The sequence below is a fragment of the Etheostoma spectabile genome, chromosome 12, assembly GCF_008692095.1.
Source record: "Etheostoma spectabile isolate EspeVRDwgs_2016 chromosome 12, UIUC_Espe_1.0, whole genome shotgun sequence".
NCBI classification, from domain to species: Eukaryota; Metazoa; Chordata; class Actinopteri; order Perciformes; family Percidae; genus Etheostoma; species Etheostoma spectabile.
The window spans coordinates 7,077,153-7,098,389 of NC_045744.1; the positions used below are offsets into that span (position 1 = coordinate 7,077,153).

Here is a 21,237-nt window from a genome sequence, read left to right on the forward strand (position 1 = left end):
AACGCTGTACAGCATGACCATCTCTGTGGACATAAATCATGCCCACGTAATTACTGTACCAGCCAGGAGCAAAAATGTAGTGACATACTGTATGTCTTAATAAACTAAACTACAAAACTATAAAACGTAACTTTGGAATCTGGGAGGGAATGGGATGTCACTTTAGAGGGCTCAAGGCCAGATTATAGCATCACATCGCATGTATTCCTCTGGTAGATCAAACATTTGAAACCAGTTTTGAGTGAATTCATCTTTTGCCCCTTATATTTCTATACCATAACTAATATTATATAGGGCCATAATGGGACGGAAGTTCGCACATTAAACAGAGGTGTCATTCCTTTTTGAAAAACTTTGGACTACCAAATCTTTTCTGTACAGCCTGTCAATGATTATAATATATATATATATATATATATATATAACCAAGTCATAATTTCTCAGACAAGCAAATGTTTGCTATTTTCATGAATGTAAATTGACGACTATCCAGTTATCATTCCTACATTGACCAACATTTTTTTCATACCTTTTTTGATCTGCTGGTTAGGACAAATGAATTAAATGTGTTAATGTTTAAAATGGGGAACTTCTGAGTGGTTGACAGACAAACCATTAAATACTGTAAATGAGCCGATTGTATTCATGTTGGATCAATCTACAAAATGCGTTTATTCTTTTTCTCACAATAATCAGTACTTTAGTTCAGCGTGTGCCTATTTTTATCTAAGCCAAGCACATTATCAGCACTTAATGTCAAGAAAGTGTTATGTCTTGACACACCAGTCTATACAGATGTGGTTTAGTGATTACAGTCCATTTTAAATATTCCACTCTTTCTATGGGACCATAATCAAATGCATGCAGTACTTGGTGCAAAGAGGAAAAAAACATAACCGTGAGACATTTCCTGTATTGCTCTCGCTGGGTAAAATAAATAACTCTCTCTGTTGTAAACTTCACAAGCGGAGCCACAGTTTTTCAAGCCTTCAACTGGACCATTGTTCTATTACGGACGTCTCTGACAAACTTTTTTGCCAAATGAAAAGAAGCAAGCACATGTTACAGTATTTAAAAGTGATTTAATGAATCAATGACAAAGCAAACCATTCAGACTGGATTTTTTTAACATGGAAAACTCTTTCAATCATGCAACCATGTTCAAACCCTGTGTAAGTGTACCTTTGGAGAAACGGAGACAGCACAATTAGGAGAGAAAAAGATATTGCAGGCTCTCCAGCACTTCATAACTAAACACACTATATGCAGTGTTTCAATTTAATGTTACATTTAAATATGTCTACTCTTAATGTCTTGATTTTTAAAACTGCATCTTACACATTGACATCAGGTTACAGGCGCTGAATGAGCAGTCTTTAGCCATGACGATACCTTCACTGACACGTCAACATGGGAACTCCTTCTCCTCGTGGTAATCAGTGAAGCAGATACAGCTCATTTAATGGGAGGCCATGACCTAACTGACTCGGACGTCTCTGCTTTCCAGATCTGAGGCATGTCTAGCTTCCCAGAGGAGAGAGAGAATAGGAAAGCGGGAGCTTGGTCTAATTTATGGCACGCATGCAGGCTCAACTCCTTAATGAATTCACACATACATTTTACAGCAGAGAATCCCACACGATTACAGACCTATCACAGCTTTCACAGAAAACCCTCTTTAGTTCACTGCATACATGTTTTGAGTGCACCTGGGGTACACTGTTGGAAAAGTGCACGAAAAATCTGCTGCCAGGGGCCAGATAAATCTGCACGAAAAATCTGCTGCCAGGGGCCAGATAAAAGCTAAAAGTAAAATTATCATTGATATTTTCCTTCTGTCAGGGACAGAACTGAGTGACATAATTTACCCAAGCGGGGAACAGTAGATGTGTTCTTTTTGATGCTGCCTTTCTTTAAATGACTGCTCATTTCTTTAAATTTCTTATGCTGCACTGTAACTTTTATTCATGTGTTTTATCGGTTTTTAATGCTTAGGATTTTTAACTGTTTGTACTTGTGTTTTATCTGTTCAACTGATTTTATGTAAAGCACTTTGAATTGCCCTGTTGCTGAAATGTGCTATACAAATAAAGCTGCCTTGCCTTGCCTTGCCATACAAGTGCACATGTGCAAAGGTCACAGGGTCTTTCCAAGAGCTAGGACTGTTCTGCCTGATGTAAGAGGTTCCCCCATGAATGGATCCAAATGAATAATATCATCAGGTCAACTGGCAATTTGTATTGTGATTTAAGTAACTAATATGTACTGTTGTGGTTTGGGTTTTTGTTTGGGTGTAGTTCCCTTCCTTGGCCTCCTTGTGTTTTGTCTGTTTTCTCTGTGGTCCTGTGTTACTGGCCCTGTCTTGTCCCATTTTGCCTGTTTTTCTACTTTCGCTTAGTTGGTAGTCGTTCTGTCTTGTCTGCCTTGTCTTGTCTAGCTGTCACTTGTTTTGATTGTCTAGCCCCGCCCTAATGTGATCCACCTGATGTCTCACCTGTTCCCCGTTACTCATTACTCTGTATTAACCCAGTGTTCCTTTGTCATCTTGTTGTCTTCCAGTCTTGTTTGCATTCAGTTTTGTTTGCTTGTCCGCTGTCGCCCTGTTGTCTTCAGCTACTTGTTTCCCTGTGTCCTTGGCCTACCTGCGCTCCAACACCACTTGTGAGTTTCCTGTGACACTGTTTTTCCCTTGGATTTGCTGTTCCATGAGCCTCATTTGGATTGTTTTGGACTCCTTCCGTTCTCCTTGTTGTTGTGAACTGTGGCACTTATTAACATTAGTTCCCTTGCCTGCTACTCTCGCTCTGGTCCTTTCATGCTGTACCATAACATGTACTAATTACTACTTTATAATCTTAGAGTAGAACCATGACATATATACTTTTAACATGTCATGTCTTAAAATGTACATTTAATGAAATACAAAACTAGCACAAGGACAATGAGTAAATCATTTACTTCTCATACCAATGCATTTACCAATGCCAGGTGAAACTTTTAAGCAAATGAGACAAACATAACTGACCATCATGTGTTCTTTTTTACTTGGTCACTAATGCCAAATTTGCATAGTCAAAATTTACAATTAACTGTTCCTATTGCGGTCGTACGGGTTTCATAACGGCAAAGTTTGTTGGTGTTTTGGATTTAAGAATACCTATTTTCCCAGACTGCGATGATAAAACCATTTGATGAATTGGTCTGACGTTTAAAGCTTTTGTTTATAATTTATGATGTTTTCCGGAATGCACAAATACAAAGTATCATTCATTTTTAACATTTGGGAAACTGTGCCTATCAAACACATTAGATTTTAAAGTGGAATGGTGTGGCCATCAGTCGTATGCATGATTGCCTCATAGCATCTGTTTTATCATTTTCTGGCAGATATATTACCAACCTAATGTTATCAATCACAACATTGTAGGACTTGGAACTGAGTCTTTTGGGTCAAGAAAAAATGCGGAGTCCCATCTGATTATGCCCCAGTGAGGGGAGGATTTTATAAAAACAAACCACTCTTCCTCCCTGAATCATAGCTTCTCCACTTTGTAAATAAAATGTTTGATGCAGAACCTCATGAAGAAACCCATTAGCTGGTTTGTGTTTTCACCACTTCTGTTTTTACCCATTTCAGAGGATGTAAAGACATTTGTGTAAAAGCCAAAACGTATTATTCCCTTGATTTTATTGCTAGGTGTTGATGTCATTGTCAAGCAGAAGAACAGAAGTACTTTAAGATGAGATCTGAATGAGATCAGTGACTTTGGAGTGTAGAGAGAATAAGAAAGAAACAGAGAGAGAGGTGGGGGGGGGGGGGGATAGACACATCTGTGATTATACTTAGTTACAGGACCACCAGTGCTTGAGGAAGTGTAGGCCGCAAGCTTTGAAAACAAATCGTTCTTGACCTAAGAGAATCAGGTGAAGGGTAACTCCTGGTGCCATTTTACCAAGCTGAAATAATTTCCTTTTTGTCAGAGTTTGTGTTAAATCATTGGTCTCACTTTTTCATGTTTGTCTATGTTATTTAGAGCTCCCTATAAAAGAACAAGATGACATGAATAGTGTGTTATTTGTCACTGTCACTCCACCTGTAACCGAGTACCTCGAGTTTCCTGTGGAGACCCTTAAGGTCTTGGCGAAGGTTATCTTTGTTTTACTGTCAGCTGAAATCAGATAATCTCACACAGAGGGGATCATTTTTTAGTGTGTATTTGTCACAAATGCAGCAGTAATTCTGTGATGAATTTTTAGGATTATTTATTTCCATTCTTTTGGAAATCAAAATTCCATGGGTAGTTACTTTTATAGAAGCGGGCCGATTTGTTCCATTGACGCTGTAAAGCGAGCATCAACCAAAAATGGAAGTGACAGGAAGTTATGCAGCTTCACCTGCGCGAGCTTGTCTCTTTTTAAATTCTCACATTGTCTCTCTTCTCTGTGGCAAAAAATAAACCATGTTACGTTTCTATGCTTTGTAATTCCAGTAATATTATGTTACATAGACCCTAAAATTGAAATAATAAAAAACAAACAAAAAAACCTTGGTGAGTCACTGAGATAAAAAAAAAAAAAAAAGCAGTAGCGTTGCTGGGTTATGTAAGCCGGTGGACCGGGGGGGGTCAGGTCTCCATACGGCGCCAAAGACAGGATGACCCGAGCCTGAGGACTGGTATTCACATCAGCCCATGCAGGAAGGCAGCTCTGTAACAGCTGTTGACACCAGCTCATCCGTCAGACTGCTGCTTGACTTGCCTTGTCTGTTCCAATTAATTCCTTTACTAATTAATGTGCTTGCACAGACTCCCTGCACATGAATTTAAGGACTCATTAATTATCATTGGGATGGCAGGTTTGTCTCATTTTGTGAATTGCACTGTATATAAATGCCTAATTAAGTGGCTCCGTTCTTCACCGTAGTTCATTTTTCCGTGTGAAAAATTGAGAGAACAAATGTATATGTGCGTTTTTAAAGTTCACGCATCTGATCTAAAGCAGATGCGTGCTGTAATGACGCTACAGGTCTGAGTAAAGACCCCAGCTGTTGTTTCATATCATTGTATAATCATTTCTTTTTTGGTCTTTACCATATGCTGTCTAACAAAATCATTAAAAATAATCTTTGAAAGTCTGAAAGCCAGATGTGTTGAGTACAACATTAGCAGATAATCACGGCATAGACGAACAATTTCTGCACATCCAGTATGTTGCCTTTTTTTATACTGCGTGGTTGACAAACAAACAATGAAAAACTGAACTGCGGTTTTCATTAAAGTCAACTGGTGACAGGGCAACAGCGCATCATTTATGAACATGCATATAATCTGTGTGTGTGTGTGTGTGTGTGTGCACGTGTGTGTGTGGTGTGTGTGTGTGTGTGTGTGCATGTCCTTATGTGTACCCACAAGTGTTGTGTATGTGCACAGTGTACTGGGCATCAAAGAAAGCCAAACACACATAAGGGCTTTGAAACACATTCATCAAACCTCCATGTGGCGTTGGTTTGTTTTCCCTAAATAACTTAGGCTTTATCTACATTACATCCTCCAATCTGATCTGCTCTCCACCAAGGTCACACACATTCAGCTTACACCGGTACAAAATAAAGACAGCCTTCAAGAGATTTCACAAGTGTAAACATGCAGAATGTAGCATTGACGCCAGCTCTGGCCCAGTTTCCACTGATCTGATCTTGTCATTTCCACGTAAACAAAGATAAATCACGTTGTCCCTATTCCTAAATGTTTAGACGGGAATGAAAGTTTTTACCACAATAATAAATAATGCTGTGTTAATCTAGACGAGACGAGCCAGACATTTAGTCTTTAAACATATTTCATGTGTTAGATATCTGCTGGTGCTATGGATCCGTCTGTCAGTTCCCAATTTCGCACAAAGCCCCTTATAGTGCAGCTCCCTTTCAGATCAAATCTCAATCAACAGTTTCCAGATCCACAAGGAAACATGCAATCAGTAATGTTCAGTTCCCCTTACCACAGTTAGCCTGTGAGTGATTAAATATAACATGTGGTTCAAAGAGTAGGGTTAATGTGCTTTGTGTATGTTTACTTAAAAAGATTCAATGAGGGTTCATGTTTAAGTTACTAAAAGTGGTTCTTTGAGCAAAGATACTGTAGACATTCAGTAGTTGGTGTATGTATAGTTGATGCCATTAAAATTGTGTTACAGTACCTTTGAAGAGTTTCCAGTTTGGGTGCTAAGATAACAGACTGCAGCTTATCTACCATAAAGACATAAGAGAAGTATCAATCAAAAGTTGAAGTGCTCTTGAGAACTGACACCAGACTCAGAAATGTATAAATAGGCTATGACAACACTTTTTTTTCAAACCCATAACGTCAATTTGAAAATTGTAATAGGTTTTTTTTAATTTTCCAATGTGTAACTTACATAATAATCTGCAGCGATTCAATTGTGTGTGTGACAGATGCAGGTGCTGAACGTAGATAAGACCAGAGAGATGGTGATTGACTTCAGAAGGAAGGGAACGGCTCCGCAGCCCCTTTGCATCCTGGGAAGTGACGTGGACATGGTGGAGGATTACAGATACCTGGGTGTCAACATCGACAGCAGGCTGAACTGGAAGGTCAACAGCACTGCTGTTTACAAGAAGGGGATGAGCAGACTCTACTTCCTGAGGAAGCTGAGATCCTTCAACGTGTGCAGCAGGATGTTGGAGATCTTCTACCAGTCTGTTGTGGCCAGCGCTCTGTTCTCCTCCGCCATCTGCTGGGGCAGCAGCATCGGAGCCAGCGACAAAAACAGACTGAACAAACTGATCAGGAAGGCAGGCTCCGTGATCGGCTGCAAACAGGACACATTTGAAGCTGTGGTGGAAAGGAGGTCACTGAACAAACTGTTATCTATCATGGATAACCCTGACCACCCTCTCCACCCCACACTGGTCCACCAGAGGAGCAGCTTCTCTAAGAGGCTCCGACAGCTTCGATGCCGCACGGACCGCTACAGAAAATCATTCATTCCACAAGCAATAACACTTTTTAACACGTCATCACTGGTTGGTGGATGAGACTTTTGGACACCACACTACTGCACTAATGCAACCTGGACATTTGGTTTATTTACATTTACATTTTAGCATATTATTTAAGCAGTTGCACATTTTTGTTCCCCCATCCTGTACATATTCAAGTATTTGTTCTTTTTACTTATTCGTATTATTATTTCATGTATATTGTATGTATGTATATTTTTCCTAGTATTTCATTTATATTTATATTTTTGTGCAATTTGTGACTGATTTTGCTGCTGTAACACAGGAATTTCCCATTTTTTTTGGGATCAATAAACATCTATCTATCTATCTATCTATCTATCTATCTATCTATCTATCTATCTATCTATCTATCTATCTATCTATCTATCTATCTATCTATCTGTCTACCTTGCTGTACAGATGTAAACATTTGGAAGAAAAAGCTGAAAACTTAATTCTTTAAAGTAGTTTGTAATATTACCAAATGTCTGACCGAGGTAACACAATGGTGATTGACACAATGGCTCAGTGATGAAAGCCCTTGAACTGGGTGTCTGGGGCGACGTTCCCTGGAAAAAAAATCACAAGCGGCGCACAGTTGGTGACGTTTTCCATCACCCAGTACTGGTTGGTCTGTGGGAGAGGGTAGGAGGAGCTAACGCAATAACCTCAACTCACAACTGACGATGTTTGGCTCTCTGGCGTAGCTCACCTGGTTGAGTGTGTGCCCCATGCAGCAAAGGCCCTGTCCTTCCGGCCCTTTGCTGCATGTCTTTCTCCCCTTTAAAAAAAAAAATTCAGTTCCAAAAACACACCTGCTTTTACCGCTTATCGCAATGGGTGCCACCAAAGAGAACTAAATAGAGAGTTTTGAGATATTAACATTAAGGTAAAGTTTGTAATGATAACACACATTTGTTATAAATGGCACACGGTAATAAATAATGCACTTGTTATCTTTGTTAATGGCATCTTTGGCGTAGCCGGTAACGCTCATATATTTCTAGTAATGCTTATATATTTTAGTTGCCTAATGTCCTCGGCAGGCCATTAGGCAGCTAAAATTCCTTTTGTAAACAATGCTTCCAAGTTCTCACACATGGTTGATGACTAAAAATATATGAGCATCAGGAGGGCTGCTATTTATCCAAGCTGGAAGGAAAAACAAGAGGATAGCAAAGATCTGTAGCAGGCGAAGAGGAGTGGACAATAAATTACTTCCTTTATGTAGCAAGCATTTAAACTCAATTTCAAATCGTGCTGAAGAGAACATGCCGGGAGGGAAGATCAAGGTATGTCAGCAATACTCATCGCTTCAATAATTCCATCATAATCACTGCACAGTCATTTGAGAATATTAACAGTCTGATGCTACTTTGTTGAGTTTTTTTTATCAGAGCTCATGACGACTGAGACAGGAATGCCCTGGAAAATGTTATCTCACTAATACACTTTTACACAACAAAAATGACAGAGAAGCTATGGAAATAATTTGAAAATAGCATTGCCCTTCTAAAATGAGGTTGTACAATGAAAGTGAAGCTATTAGTTTTATTGTAACTATTGATGTTGCTCTCCTTGTAGCCTCATAGGAAAGAATGTGGCATGTTTTAACGATGGCTCCCAGCAACCTTGTAACTATTGTTCCCCTACCACAAAGTCTTAACTCGGCGTTGCAGGATGCTTCCTAAACTGTAGCATAGCAAGCAGCTAGCAGCAATGTCTAAAGACAACAGCTATGAAAAGCTATCTGCAGTTTACAGGCTACTAAAGGCTATTGGTGTACATCCAGCATGGCTTTGTATTTACTGAGTTCACTAAATAACATGAGAAAAATGTAAACCACATGCCACGACCAATCCTGCCAACCAGATCCCAACATAATTGAAAAGGACTCCAAAAAGTGTTGTCTGAGCCAATATTTTCCACTGTCATCAAGAGAACACAATAACCAAGGGGATTTATCATAATAAAGGGTTGTTGTCATTGTCAGCCCACCAGTAATTTCCAGACATTCTCCTAAATTTGTCACTGAAAATCTGTCAGTATCTATTACCAAAGGTTTTCTTACTGAAAGTGTTAATTCATATGGAGATGTTTTCCATCCAGCATGTAACAGCAAGTGCATAATAATAAAATAAGGTAGCCTTATCCATCACAAAGAGTATGATAGGCTGCAGATGCTAAGTTAAGGTATTTAAACTTTAGAGGAAAGCATTACAGGGGGGAGGAAGCAGATCCAACTCTTTCTCACATGCAGATAGTTATAACTTTGTTTTAATGAGGACTCCAAGCTGGCAAAAGACAGTAAAAATAAACTGACAGATGAAGATGGTTGAAAACAACACCCTGCTTATTAGGTACAGGCCAGATCAATGGAGGCAGAGCAGATGTACAGCATGTGGGTTGACCTTTAATTAAGCTTGTCATGGTTTGCATTTTGATATTGTCACCTACTGGTCTGGCAGAAAAAGAACAGCAATAACTTGAAGGAAAATTGAATGTGTGTGGGCACTTCTAAGAGTTCAGCAGGAGGGAGCAGACATGCATCACGTCAAAGAAAACATAATAAAAATGATCTCAATATGTCGTGGTGAGACAGTGGGAGCTCTGTTAACATCTGCTGCTAATGTGGGCAGTTTCCAGACACGCTGAAATCACGAACAATTGTACAAAGGTCCTATTTCCCTAAAGGTTTAGTAGCATGCATGACGTAGTTTTCCATTGTCCCATGAAGTATTTTAAATGTCATCACCTCCTACCAACATGTTGTAGCAACAGTAGGTATTTAAATTGGAAGTTCAGGGTGTCATTGACACTCTGTTCCCTTTATGTTATACTGTTTAAGAATACTCGTTTTGTTAAATGAGACACATTATTAAGTCGAAGAGAAGGGAAAAATGGATAGTTATGCTTAAGCAAGAAATGGGGCTTGATTTAGATTAATAGTGATTAGGATTGAAGCAACCTTTCATTTTTGTTTTTCACTTCGTCAGAGATTACTATTAAACTACAGTCGGTGAAGTTGTAATTCATGAAAGGTAAAAGAAGGATTTTTGTAGAATCGATGATCAATACTATCTAAACCCAACTCTACAGGCGCAAAGTGAAAAGTTGTTATAGGCAATGAATGTTCCCAAAATCTATTTCTAAGTAAGCATTGTGGAGCATTGTTGAATTCTAATTCAACTTCAATGTTGTGTGCTGTGAGCATGTGCGTTTGACATTGTACTTGCATTCCTCTTGATCTCGTTTGGAATCAGTTTGCCTTTGTCCAAATCAAAAAGAGACAGTGATTGGGTCTAAACATTTGAAGCTGATCTCATGCAAGTGACAGTCTGCTCCCATCTCTACTCTCACACACAGACATGAAGGACACAAGTACTGGCGAAAAGACACGCCGACCATGAAACCAACATACACACATTCCGGACATGCAAACTCTTGCTGCTTATCAGTATAACGCCTACTGTTGCATGTAGGACCATTTATGTATTAGTAGTAGTAGTACTAGATGTCATAGTATTGTCATAGAAATACTGCATTCTGCTGTTAATGTACAATGTGACTCCCATTCAAAGTCTCTGTGGGAGGTCTATGGACCTCAGACAGACATGAAAGCAGTTTTCACGTAATGCAAAGCCATATGACAATACATTTCAGTCATTGATTTCCATCCAATTCAGTGAGGGAAAATGTTTTGGAGGCTTAAAGAATGGGGATATCAGATCAGTCGTCTATCTTTCTTCTTCTCTTTCTTTCATAAAAATCTGATTCCAGGTGATTATACCCTCCAGTTTGTCAAAGTTAATTAAAACAGCTCCACATTCATCTTTCTAATGAGAAATAGCTTTGTACTTATTCAAAAGAAGAAGAATCGCTAGATGAAATGAAAATTCAATGGCAACTTAATTCATCTTTGTAGTCTGTATTCTGTCGGCATAGCATAATTGAAAGTGTCCTAGTTTCATAGCTCTCTGATCATAGATGTTAGTAGGATAGGTAGAAAGCTGTGCTGCAGCAGCACCAAATCTGAGGCTGAACATTACATGCACTAGGGTTACATCTCTTACTCTCTTACTTTTAGAGGATGTTTAAACCCTCTGTAATGAGTGTGTCATTATGGAGCATCCGGTGATTCATTCATCTCTTTCCTTGGTCCAAGGAGCAGTTTGCTTCTAGAAACACTGCAGACACTTTAGCAGAATGACAGATGTTATCTTTCAAGAGTTATGTTGCCTCTCAGTGCAAGCGATATAATCCTTGATCTTGTTGCTTCTTCTTTTTTTTTTTTTTAACTGGCAAATATACTAAATAAAGCAGCACTTGTTCTGTACATGGCCCCTTAGCTTCAGCTCCAGTTTCACTTCTGTTTCCACAGAAATCCGAAACCTTTTATATTTAGAGACAAACAGCCGCTGTCAGTGTAAAGTATTGCCAACCTTGACACCTGGGGTCTTCAGTGGTGGTCATGATGATACATGCTGATGCGTGGGCTCTGTTTGTATGCATGCACGTAGCCACCTGCAGGATTTCAAATTTGAGCGTATAGATGCTTAACAGGAAACCAAACTGAAACAGAATATTTCTTCTTTGCGAGCTTATAACTGACCATAAAATGCAGTCTAAGGGGATTTTGGATCAAGATGTTTGTGGGTTTTTTCTCTCAGCTTAAAGGACTTTGCCTGCCGTGTATCCCCACAGCTGTGGCCTGTACTTTGGAGAGAATAGTATGTAAATATTAAATCAAATTAAGAGTTTTTGGTTTCTCGCTGCCATTCATCCGACCAAACAATAATTGCTCCAAAGGAATCCTATGATAATTATCACCCACACCCCCAGAAGGTTTTTATTCCAGGAAGAAAATGCTGCTATAGCCATGTCAATTTTTTAATCCAATTATTTTAAGTGTTTTCCCATGCAGATTTTAAAAATGTATTTTGTCAAAAATAACCCCCCCCAATGGTTCCAACCATCCTAAGCAGACTCTGCGTTTTTCTTGGCTTAAGTCTTGCTCCCTTGAATCCAACATTTATCCAACATTTATCCAGATTTTTAGACCCTATACTTCTGCTAAATACATTCATTTCAACCTCCTCTGCTACAGTAACCAAACACAAAACAGGGGGGGGGGGAACTTGATATGATTATAAAACAATGTTGTTCAAGAGTTACAATGAAGAAGCAAGGTAAGAGGCAAGAAGAGTAAATGCTCCTCATTATCTCACTCCTTTTCTTCTCCTTCTCCTTTTTCATTCTATCACTTGAGAAGAGGAGAGGAGACACTCCCAAGCTAACTGCCCATTGGCCTGTAGGCACTTGGGAGAGATTTGAGCAATAGAAGAGGGAGGGCGAGAGCAAAAGTCACTGGCAGTGTGGAAGTCTTTGAATCATTGGCCTGGGCCTGTCAACAGGTGGCAGAAGGAGAGACTTGGTGACGCTCAGTCCTTCAGAGAAAAGAGAAAGAAAGAGAGCAGAGGAGGAGAAAGTTAAAGAAAACCCTCAAGGGTAAGGCAACATTTTCCTTTTGTCTTTCTCAGTGATTTAAGCATGGGACTTAATTTGAACTGTCCTCAATATGTCTTTTAATTGAAGGTTTATTTATTAGTCCAATTGGCCTGTAGGTTTATGACGATTTAAAGTTGTATTGGTAGGTTTTGTCCAGTTCAATGTACAGTAAGTAAAATAAAAAAATAAAAAACGTTGCAGACATTTGTTAATTAAAAGTTAATTTTGTTGTGGCAGGAAAGCGCTCTTGTTTAATTATCCCAAAAGGGCCAATTACGTGTTTTCTTCCCTTCTTCTGTTTATCTTTTTATTTGACATTACAAATCCGTCTCAGCTGTTTCTCAGCTTTTCATTCTCTCCCATCTCCATCTATCTATCATTCTCCCTTTTTCCTCTCCATCCCATGCTTCACCTCTACCAGGCTTTGAACACATGACTGATAGGACTTGAATGACACAGTCCATATACGCCGTCAGTTACATGACAGTCTAAAGTTAACTTGACACCTAGAATTTATAAGTGTCCAGGGACTGAAGCTGTTCTTATGTTAGTTTGGGTTGAACTCTTGGTCAATGATGAATATTGATGTGTGATGGAGACACTGAATGGAATTATGTGAGCTTTAAAATGTAACGTTATCTGCATTCACAAAATCCATTGAAAGTGCTATATATTGTCTGCATACTGCGGTGTATTGAAGAGTAACTAAGTACATATACTCAAGTACTGCACTTAAGTGGAAATTTGACGTACCTTTACTTGATATTTTTTTTAATGCTACTTTATACTTCTGTTCCACCTTTCAAAGGCACATATTGTACTTTTTACTCCACTACATTTATTTAACAGCTTTAGTTACTAATTACTTTACAAAACACAAAACTATTTTGTAAAATATGTTTTGTTGTGGATTAAATTATCTAACAGTGTGAAACACGTTAAATTTGTACTACAACATTAAAGCACCACTACCTGTTAATGCATTAGTAATACAGTCTACGATAAATAATAATAATACTTCCTTCACTTCCTTTTAATAGTGTGTTTTCTGAATGAGTCATGTAGACTACTAAGATCATATATACCAAAATACAAATGGGTATTTTAAAAAGTTTTAATTTTTAGTTAGGAACTCTAAAAAAAACATTTGCAAATTTGAATCAGTTTAAATCTAGTTTGAAATTAATCATAAATGTTCAGGAAATCTTGCATAAACCAACGGTATTTACGATTTGTATATCCAGTTACACATTGTAGATAATCCTATATTGTCTGTCAACAAAGCTGCCAGCACTAATTTTCCTCTATGATAATAACATCAATATTTATAATAACTATGAGCCGGGGTGATAGATGTTCTCACAGGACTGCCGATCCAGTAGATTTACCTTTAATGCTACTGTGCTGGCTCAGGGAATACACAGAAGCCCTCGCAAAATGAGCTACAGATGTGGGCCCTCAGCCATGCAAAATGATAGAGAGAGGGCTACAGAGAGAGAGAGAGAGAGAAGAGAGAGAACTATTTTAATGAAAACCCCACAGCTCCAGTTTTTTCATTTACTTTCACTGATTGAAAATGGCCCCTGGGTACATGAAAGCTACTCTAAACACGTTTTTATTATTTCAAAAACACATCTCTGTCTCTGGTTAAGTTTTCATCTGACAGCCCCACTAAGGGGTATGGGGCCTCTGCGGTTCTGACAAAGCAAGGGCCTTATCGAGAGCTACTTGTGGTCAGCAAGGCAGCGGGAGGCAGACAGAATTGTGAAGATATGAGCTCTGCTCTCAGACGATAATTGCTTTCAGCTTTGTTTTATCCATTTTAGTTTCCCCGTTCTGTTTGCAAGCTGCTGCAAAGGAAGGAAAAGAGGAAGGGAAAGGATCGTTTGTAACCCGCACGTAAAGTCTCGGCCTAGCTGCTCCTCATTTTAAACCATCCCTTCTTCTCATCCTCGGGCCTGTTGGTTTGGTCCAATGAGATTTGTCTTGAGTTGAAACCTGGCTAAACAGTCGGCCTTTTGTCTGAGGCTTAATGAGAGAGGGAAGGGCAAATGGGACAAGACTGACCAAGTCTTCTTCTGCCTATTTCTCTCTGTGCGTATATGTATTCCCAAATTCCCAATGTACGTTTTTTTTCTACAGCTGTTATCTTTGATGGTCATTCCCTCCATTCCCTGTTCATCTCAACCTAATGTTAAGTGCATTTACTGTTTCCAGATCTCTGAGAGAATACAGAGATTTTTAGAAACACACACCAACAAAATTACAGCTTGTCAAGGAGTGAAATGTGTCTGGATCCAGACAGCATTGTCTCTCTGTAATTAAATTGCTGTTGTTACATGTGGAGGCAATCCCCCCCGTCTGTAAGCTATAAATGACAGGTTTCCCATGAATACTGTACACACATGGGCTTCTTTCTCCTATATAAAAGACTGAACACACATCCTAGGTAGTCAACAAACATTTTACAGGCCCATTGACATAGCTCTACTTTGACATAGAGAAGTTATTGTCGGGAAGGAATTTTTAAATGTCTTTATGGACATGTTGAATTTTACTTGAAAGGGTTTGGAAGTTAGGTTGAAAGGCTGTCTGGATGGCCCATGTGCTGACTGAGAGATCCCTTTGGACTGAAGCAATTCTTTTTCCTGCTTTAGTCTTTTGCATGTTGAATTGGCGTGACTAATGACAGTCAATTGTTTTTAGATCATAACTGTGCTGGACACTGATGCCAAACCAGACTTTAACATCTTTATGTTGCTGCTCCATCGGAGAACATCCAGTTAATGCCGTTACGTTTTCCTAATAATTGAGCGAAAACCTTCTGTCCTGCTTTGTCACGACAGTCAATAATGCTGCATGCATCCAGTATTTTATTCAGTGGTACCTAATCTTTAATGTCATTTTGCTGTCCAAACACCATCTGCCCCCCTTCAACCTTTAATATTAGGGATCGACCAATGTGGATTTTTGAGTTTTTTCATCAGCCTTAGCCAATTTTCTTGAGCCAACATTTGCAGATGACACTGCTTTTGCTCCCTCAATTTACATCATAAAAATGTAAACCCTGCCACACAGGATTTGTTTTCAGAATCTGCTCTGCCATTTCTTTAAAAATAATAAACAAAAACACAGCTCAGTGTCACTTCTGCAATCATCTTACATCCATATCACCCAAATTATATGTGCAATTTGCATCACATGGATGGGTACGCAGCCTTGATGATGCATTGCTTGATGACATATTATAAGACAGATATAATCAGGTCATCACAAAATGTCCTTTGTCAACACATTTAAATAATTTAAGAAAACAATAAACCAGAAAAGTAGCCATTGAAATAAAGTGCTTGATTTGCAATTCAAGACCATGGTGCCATGGTGCTAGTGGTGGAGGGGCAGTGCATGGTCTGCATGTGAACGGCAGCGTCTCCAGCAACAAAGAGCTGCCTGTGGACTCCTGTCTGTAAATAATGCTGGGTGAAATCTATCAACGAACGAAGCAGCCGTGTATCGCGTGATACACGTAAAAACGCAAATATCGGCCCGATATATCGGCCGGCCAATAAAATTGGTCTAATATATCTCCAAGAAGCCTATAGAATGCATAATATACTAGAGGATGTAGCTCATACCATCCATCCATCCAGCCATGAACCCAGCCATCCATCTTTCCTCTAATCCATCCATCCGTCCATCCACCCTTCAGCTAATCCATCCATCCATCAGACATTAACCCATGTACCCTTTCTTCCTCTAATTCTTCCATCCATCAAGCTCTTAAACTATTAATCCATATATCCATCCCACCGGCCATCCATTTATTCATTCAACTCATCCGTCTATCTACGTATTCATCAATCAATCTCTTAATTTATGTATCCATATATTTATACATTGAATTAGGCCTCCATCTATCCACCCATTCATTGATTTATTTATCCATCTTTTACACATTATCACTCCATCCATACATTTATTTATGCATTCATCTATTTATCTATCCATCTATCTATCTTATCTATCTATCTATCTATCTATCTATCTATCTATCTATCTATCTATCTATACATACATTTATCTGCCATCCATTTATCTGGATCACCCAGCCATCATCTATCTCTCTGGCAGTAACTTTCAAATGTGATTGCCCCACTTCCTTCTCTATTCCCCATTTCCTCTCTCCATCAATCCCTCCATCTGTCTCTCTTTTCCACACCAGGACATACTTAGCACTCAGTAGCGGCCCTTTGCTATGCTTGGAAGGTCACAGTGCTATCGTCTCCAAGAGAAATAAGAAAAGGGCCTGAAAATGGCAAGCATCAAATAGGAACCTTGACAGGGAGCTATAAACATGCTTGTTAAGCATCGCTGTGCGTCAGTGCTCAGTGCCATTCCACATGGCTATAGTATACTGTCTATAATGTGGCTAACTGCTCGACTGTCACTGACTCAAACACAGTCTCTCCATCATTCCCTCTCACCTATTCACTCTCTCTCACTTACTTAATCTCTCTCACTTTACAGTTTTCTCATCTCTATTTCCCTGACTTTCCATTTGTCTCTCTCCATCTCCTTCTCTTAATGTCTCTTTTACCTCATCTCTGGTTTGCCCTCCAAGGTCTCGGTTATTGATAAAACACCCACCACAAGTTTTGGCCACCACATGTAGAGTCAAAAAAGTAATTTCCCAGTGATGTCATAGCTTGGATTTCTTGCACAGGCACCAGTCTCCGACCTCAATCTTTTGATCAGCAGCAACACACACAGTCAAAATACACATCAAATACACAGTTAAAATAACCAAACAAGGTCCGCTGTATTGAGTTTGGACAAGTTAGAAATGGTTTTGTGGTAATTACATGTCTATTTAAAGGACTTAAGACTTTTGAATCACATAACTACTTGAGTTACAACCTATGTAATTCATCAGAGAGAGGATTCATAAGCCAATGTTTATTTTACTGAATTCAAACTGTGTCCAATTGAGCAAGTGAAGTAACTTTCCATCTTATGTAGAGAAAAGAACCTTTGCACACTCAAAAGAACAGGTATTCTCACATACTCAGAATCTCTGTTAATGGGATTGGCAGGTTTAGATCCACTTGTTGACATTTTAATGTTCTGACGAATGCTGTGTCCAGTGGCATTTTTGAAATCTGTGTCTCTCTCTGCACATTACTTTTCCATCTGTTTAAGCCTTTGATGCTCAACGAGGAAATGTTTCGGATTTCGGTCAATTTCTTCTTTTCAAAGTTGAACCTTAGCAAATATCAGAAAAAAATGACTTAATTACAAAAGTATTTTATTCAACTTTCGCAGTTCCCACTGAAACATTCTTTGCTTAAAAATAAGTCATTTATCACCATGTTAATAACATCTGGGATAACGCTGTTTCTCTTTCCTGTTTCTGTCCTCTAAGGTTATATACAGTTGGCTATTTGTGTGCTGTATTATTTACAGTTGTTTTACGTCGGGGTTTTACGAAGCATGCATGTACGATTGAATAATCCTGTGTGCTTTCAAACAAATCCACCATATTTATTTCAGCTTGTTCGCTACTGTATAGTGCTATCCAGCTGTCAAGCATCACAGCCGGGACCAAAACATTTTAGTAGTGAGCTTTCTTCTTAACCACCCTATTAGAGGGTTTGTTTCCATATACCACACAAGTTCAGCACACTTAGATCAGAAGTTTTTTGCTGCCGCAATTCAAACTTTTACACCAGAATGTTAAATTCAGACCAAAGTCCAAAAGCAGACCTTCTGAAGGTTTAAACAGGCCTACTATTTTGAAAGCATGTAATTTGGCTTCTCGGGGAAGCCGCTTGCTGCTGCAAGGTTTTAAGTTCACATTACATCACTGTCATTAGACACAATGACATCATCACTGAGGACAAGTTTCTGAAGCTCTAAAACGCCTGACTGAGCACAATTTATGGTTTAGGGCAAAACGATCTCTGGCAAAGTGATGACTGCTCACTTTTTGCTGCCATACTGAGGAATGAGAGCACAACGCACACACACACACACACACACACACACACACACACACCACAGTGACACAATGGTTCAGGTTTCCTGAGATTAGACAGCAGCGTTTGCCAATGAAAGTAATGTAACTTATGCATTGTCCAGACTGTAATTCTGTCCTCAGCGCTAAACCCATAAAACTGACTGGAAAGAACAAGCATGACCCTCTTCCAACCCTGAGACTCAGGTCCAGTCAGCCGTGACGACAAACATCTACAGTTTCGGTAGTCTGTTAGTTGATGCCAAAGATCTCTACAATCTCTACAAAATGTATGAAGTCACACTAAAAAAAACAGATGGGATATTTATTTCATCTCCATATGAGAAGTTGTGAATCTGAAAGTGAATTTGATTTGCCAAACAGTCTGCAATTCCACCCATCACCAAAGAATTGTGTTTTTCAGAAAATTGACAATTATCTCATCTTTTCCTCTAGCCATGACCACAAGACTCCTGTGGAGGGCCCTGTGCCCGCTGGTCCTACTCTGCACTGTGTCACCCTTCGGCTTGGCCACTAATCACCCGGACCCCTCAGCCCGAGAGCAGGGAGTCACCTTTAGCCACGTCTATAAAATCGGCATTCCGGGAAGCTCCAGTTGTAAACTTGAACGTCTGCCAACTCAGGACGAAACAGGTCATATGCAAAAAGGAGAATTAGAAGGTGAGGGAATGCAACTGAGAATAATTAAAGAAGGAAACTGAGGGGTGCATGAGAATGTGTATGCAGAAAGCTCAGAATATTGGATGAAAATCTGAAAAGAACCAGAGTGACAAAAGTTTTTGTAATTTTCAACACAGAGATATACACAATGTCATGTATTTCTTCGGGAAAATTATTACAATAAATTAAAGTAGTTTGGTATTGTCCACACAGTATTTTACCGATTAGCAATATTTTTACAGGTGCACATTGCTGTAAAAGATATAGTTCACCATTTTTGTGACCCATGGGCAGTACATCTAGAAATGAAAAGGTTGACTCTTTCTCATATTGTGTAGGTCTGCAGACAGAGACCACTACGAATGGAGAGAACGACATCATCTTCAGACATAACATCAGGCTGCAGACACCAATGTGTGACTGTGCGGAATCAGAAAGTTTCAAGTCACTCTTGTATCGAGTCAACGGGCTAGAAGAAGAAGTCAACTACCTAAAGACCCAGTGTACGCAGGGATGCTGTGGAAGTGGTGGGGCTGCAGGTAAGCTGTGCCACAACCTAGTTGACCCACAATTCATAGGGTAAAAAAGTGGAAAGAGGAGTAGCAAGCAATCCTATTTTACATCTAGCATATTTCATAAGCGTCATTGATTATATCCTAAAGGCCTAGCCTACTATTTAAAAGAAATTTGAATTTATCCTTGCAGGATCAATAAAGTACAGTGGTGTGAAAAAGTGTTTGCCCCCTTCCTCATTTCCTGTTCCTTTGCATGTTTGTCACGCTTAAGTGTTTTGGAACATCAAACCAATTTAAACAATAGTCAAGGACAACACAAGTAAACACAAAATGCAATTTGTAAATGAAGGTGTTTATTATTAAAGGTGAAAAAAAATCCAAACCATCATGGCCCTGTGTGAAAAAGTGATTTTCCCCCCTTGTTAAAATATACCATAACTGTGGTTGTCCACACCTGAGTTCAATTTCTCTAGCCACACCCAGGCCTGATTATTGCCACACCTGTTCACAATCAAGGCATCACTTAAATAGGAGCTGCTTGACACAGTAAGGTCCACCAGAAGATCCTTAAAAGCTACACATCATGCCGAGACCCAAAGAAATTCAGGAACAATTGAGAAAGAAAGTAATTGAGATCTATCAGTCTGGAAAGGCTTATAAAGCCATTTCCAAAGCTTTGAGAATCCAGCGAACCACAGTGAGAGCCATTATCCACAAATGGCGAAGACATGGAACAGTGGTGAACCTTCCCAGGAGTGGCCGGCCGCCCAAAATTACCCCAAGAGCGCAGCGACGACTCATCCAAGAGGTCACAAAAGACCCCACAACAACGTCCACAGAACTGCAGGCCTCACTTGCCTCAGTTAAGGTCAGCGTTCATGCCTCCACCATCAGGAAAAGACTGGGCAAAAATGGCCTGCATGGCAGAGTTCCAAGGAGGAAAACCACTGCTGAGCAAAAAGAACATCAAAGCTCGTCTCAATTTCTCCACAACACATCTTGATGATCCCAAGACTTTTGGGACAACATTCTGTGGACCGATGAGACAAAAGTGGAACTCTTTGGAAGGTGTGTGTCCAAGTATATCTGGCGTAGAAGGAACACTGCATTTCATAAAAAGAACATTATACCAACAGTAAAATATGGTGGTGGTAGTGTGATGGTCTGGGGCTGTTTGCTGCTTCAGGACCTGGAAGACTTGCCGTGAAAAAAGGAACTATGAATTCTGCTGTCTACCAAGAGATCCTGAAGGAGAATGTCAAACCATCTGTTCGTGTACTCAAGCTGAAACGAACTTGGGTTCTCAGCAGGACAATGATCCTAAACACACCAGCAAGTCCACCACCGAATGGCTGAAGAAAACAAAATGAAGACTTTGGAGTGGCCTAGCCAAAGTCCTGACCTGAATCCTATTGAGATGTTGGGTATGACCTTAAAAAGGCGTTCATGCTCGAAAACCCACTAATGTAACTGAATTAGGACAATTCTGCAAAGATGAG

The 21,237-nt window shown here is 39.5% G+C and overlaps 1 protein-coding gene across 1 annotated transcript in view; it reads left to right on the top strand.

Annotated features, from left to right (window-relative positions):
* Positions 1–12,327: 12,327 nt before the first annotated feature.
* Positions 12,328–21,237, top strand: part of tnn (tenascin N) — a 45,793-nt gene continuing 36,883 nt past the window's right edge. The window contains exons 1-3 of the mRNA XM_032531906.1: positions 12,328–12,529; positions 18,999–19,196; positions 19,562–19,762. Coding sequence (XP_032387797.1) covers positions 19,001–19,196; positions 19,562–19,762 — 397 coding nt within the window. The 5' untranslated portion in view covers positions 12,328–12,529; positions 18,999–19,000. The remainder of the gene's footprint in view (positions 12,530–18,998; positions 19,197–19,561; positions 19,763–21,237) is intronic.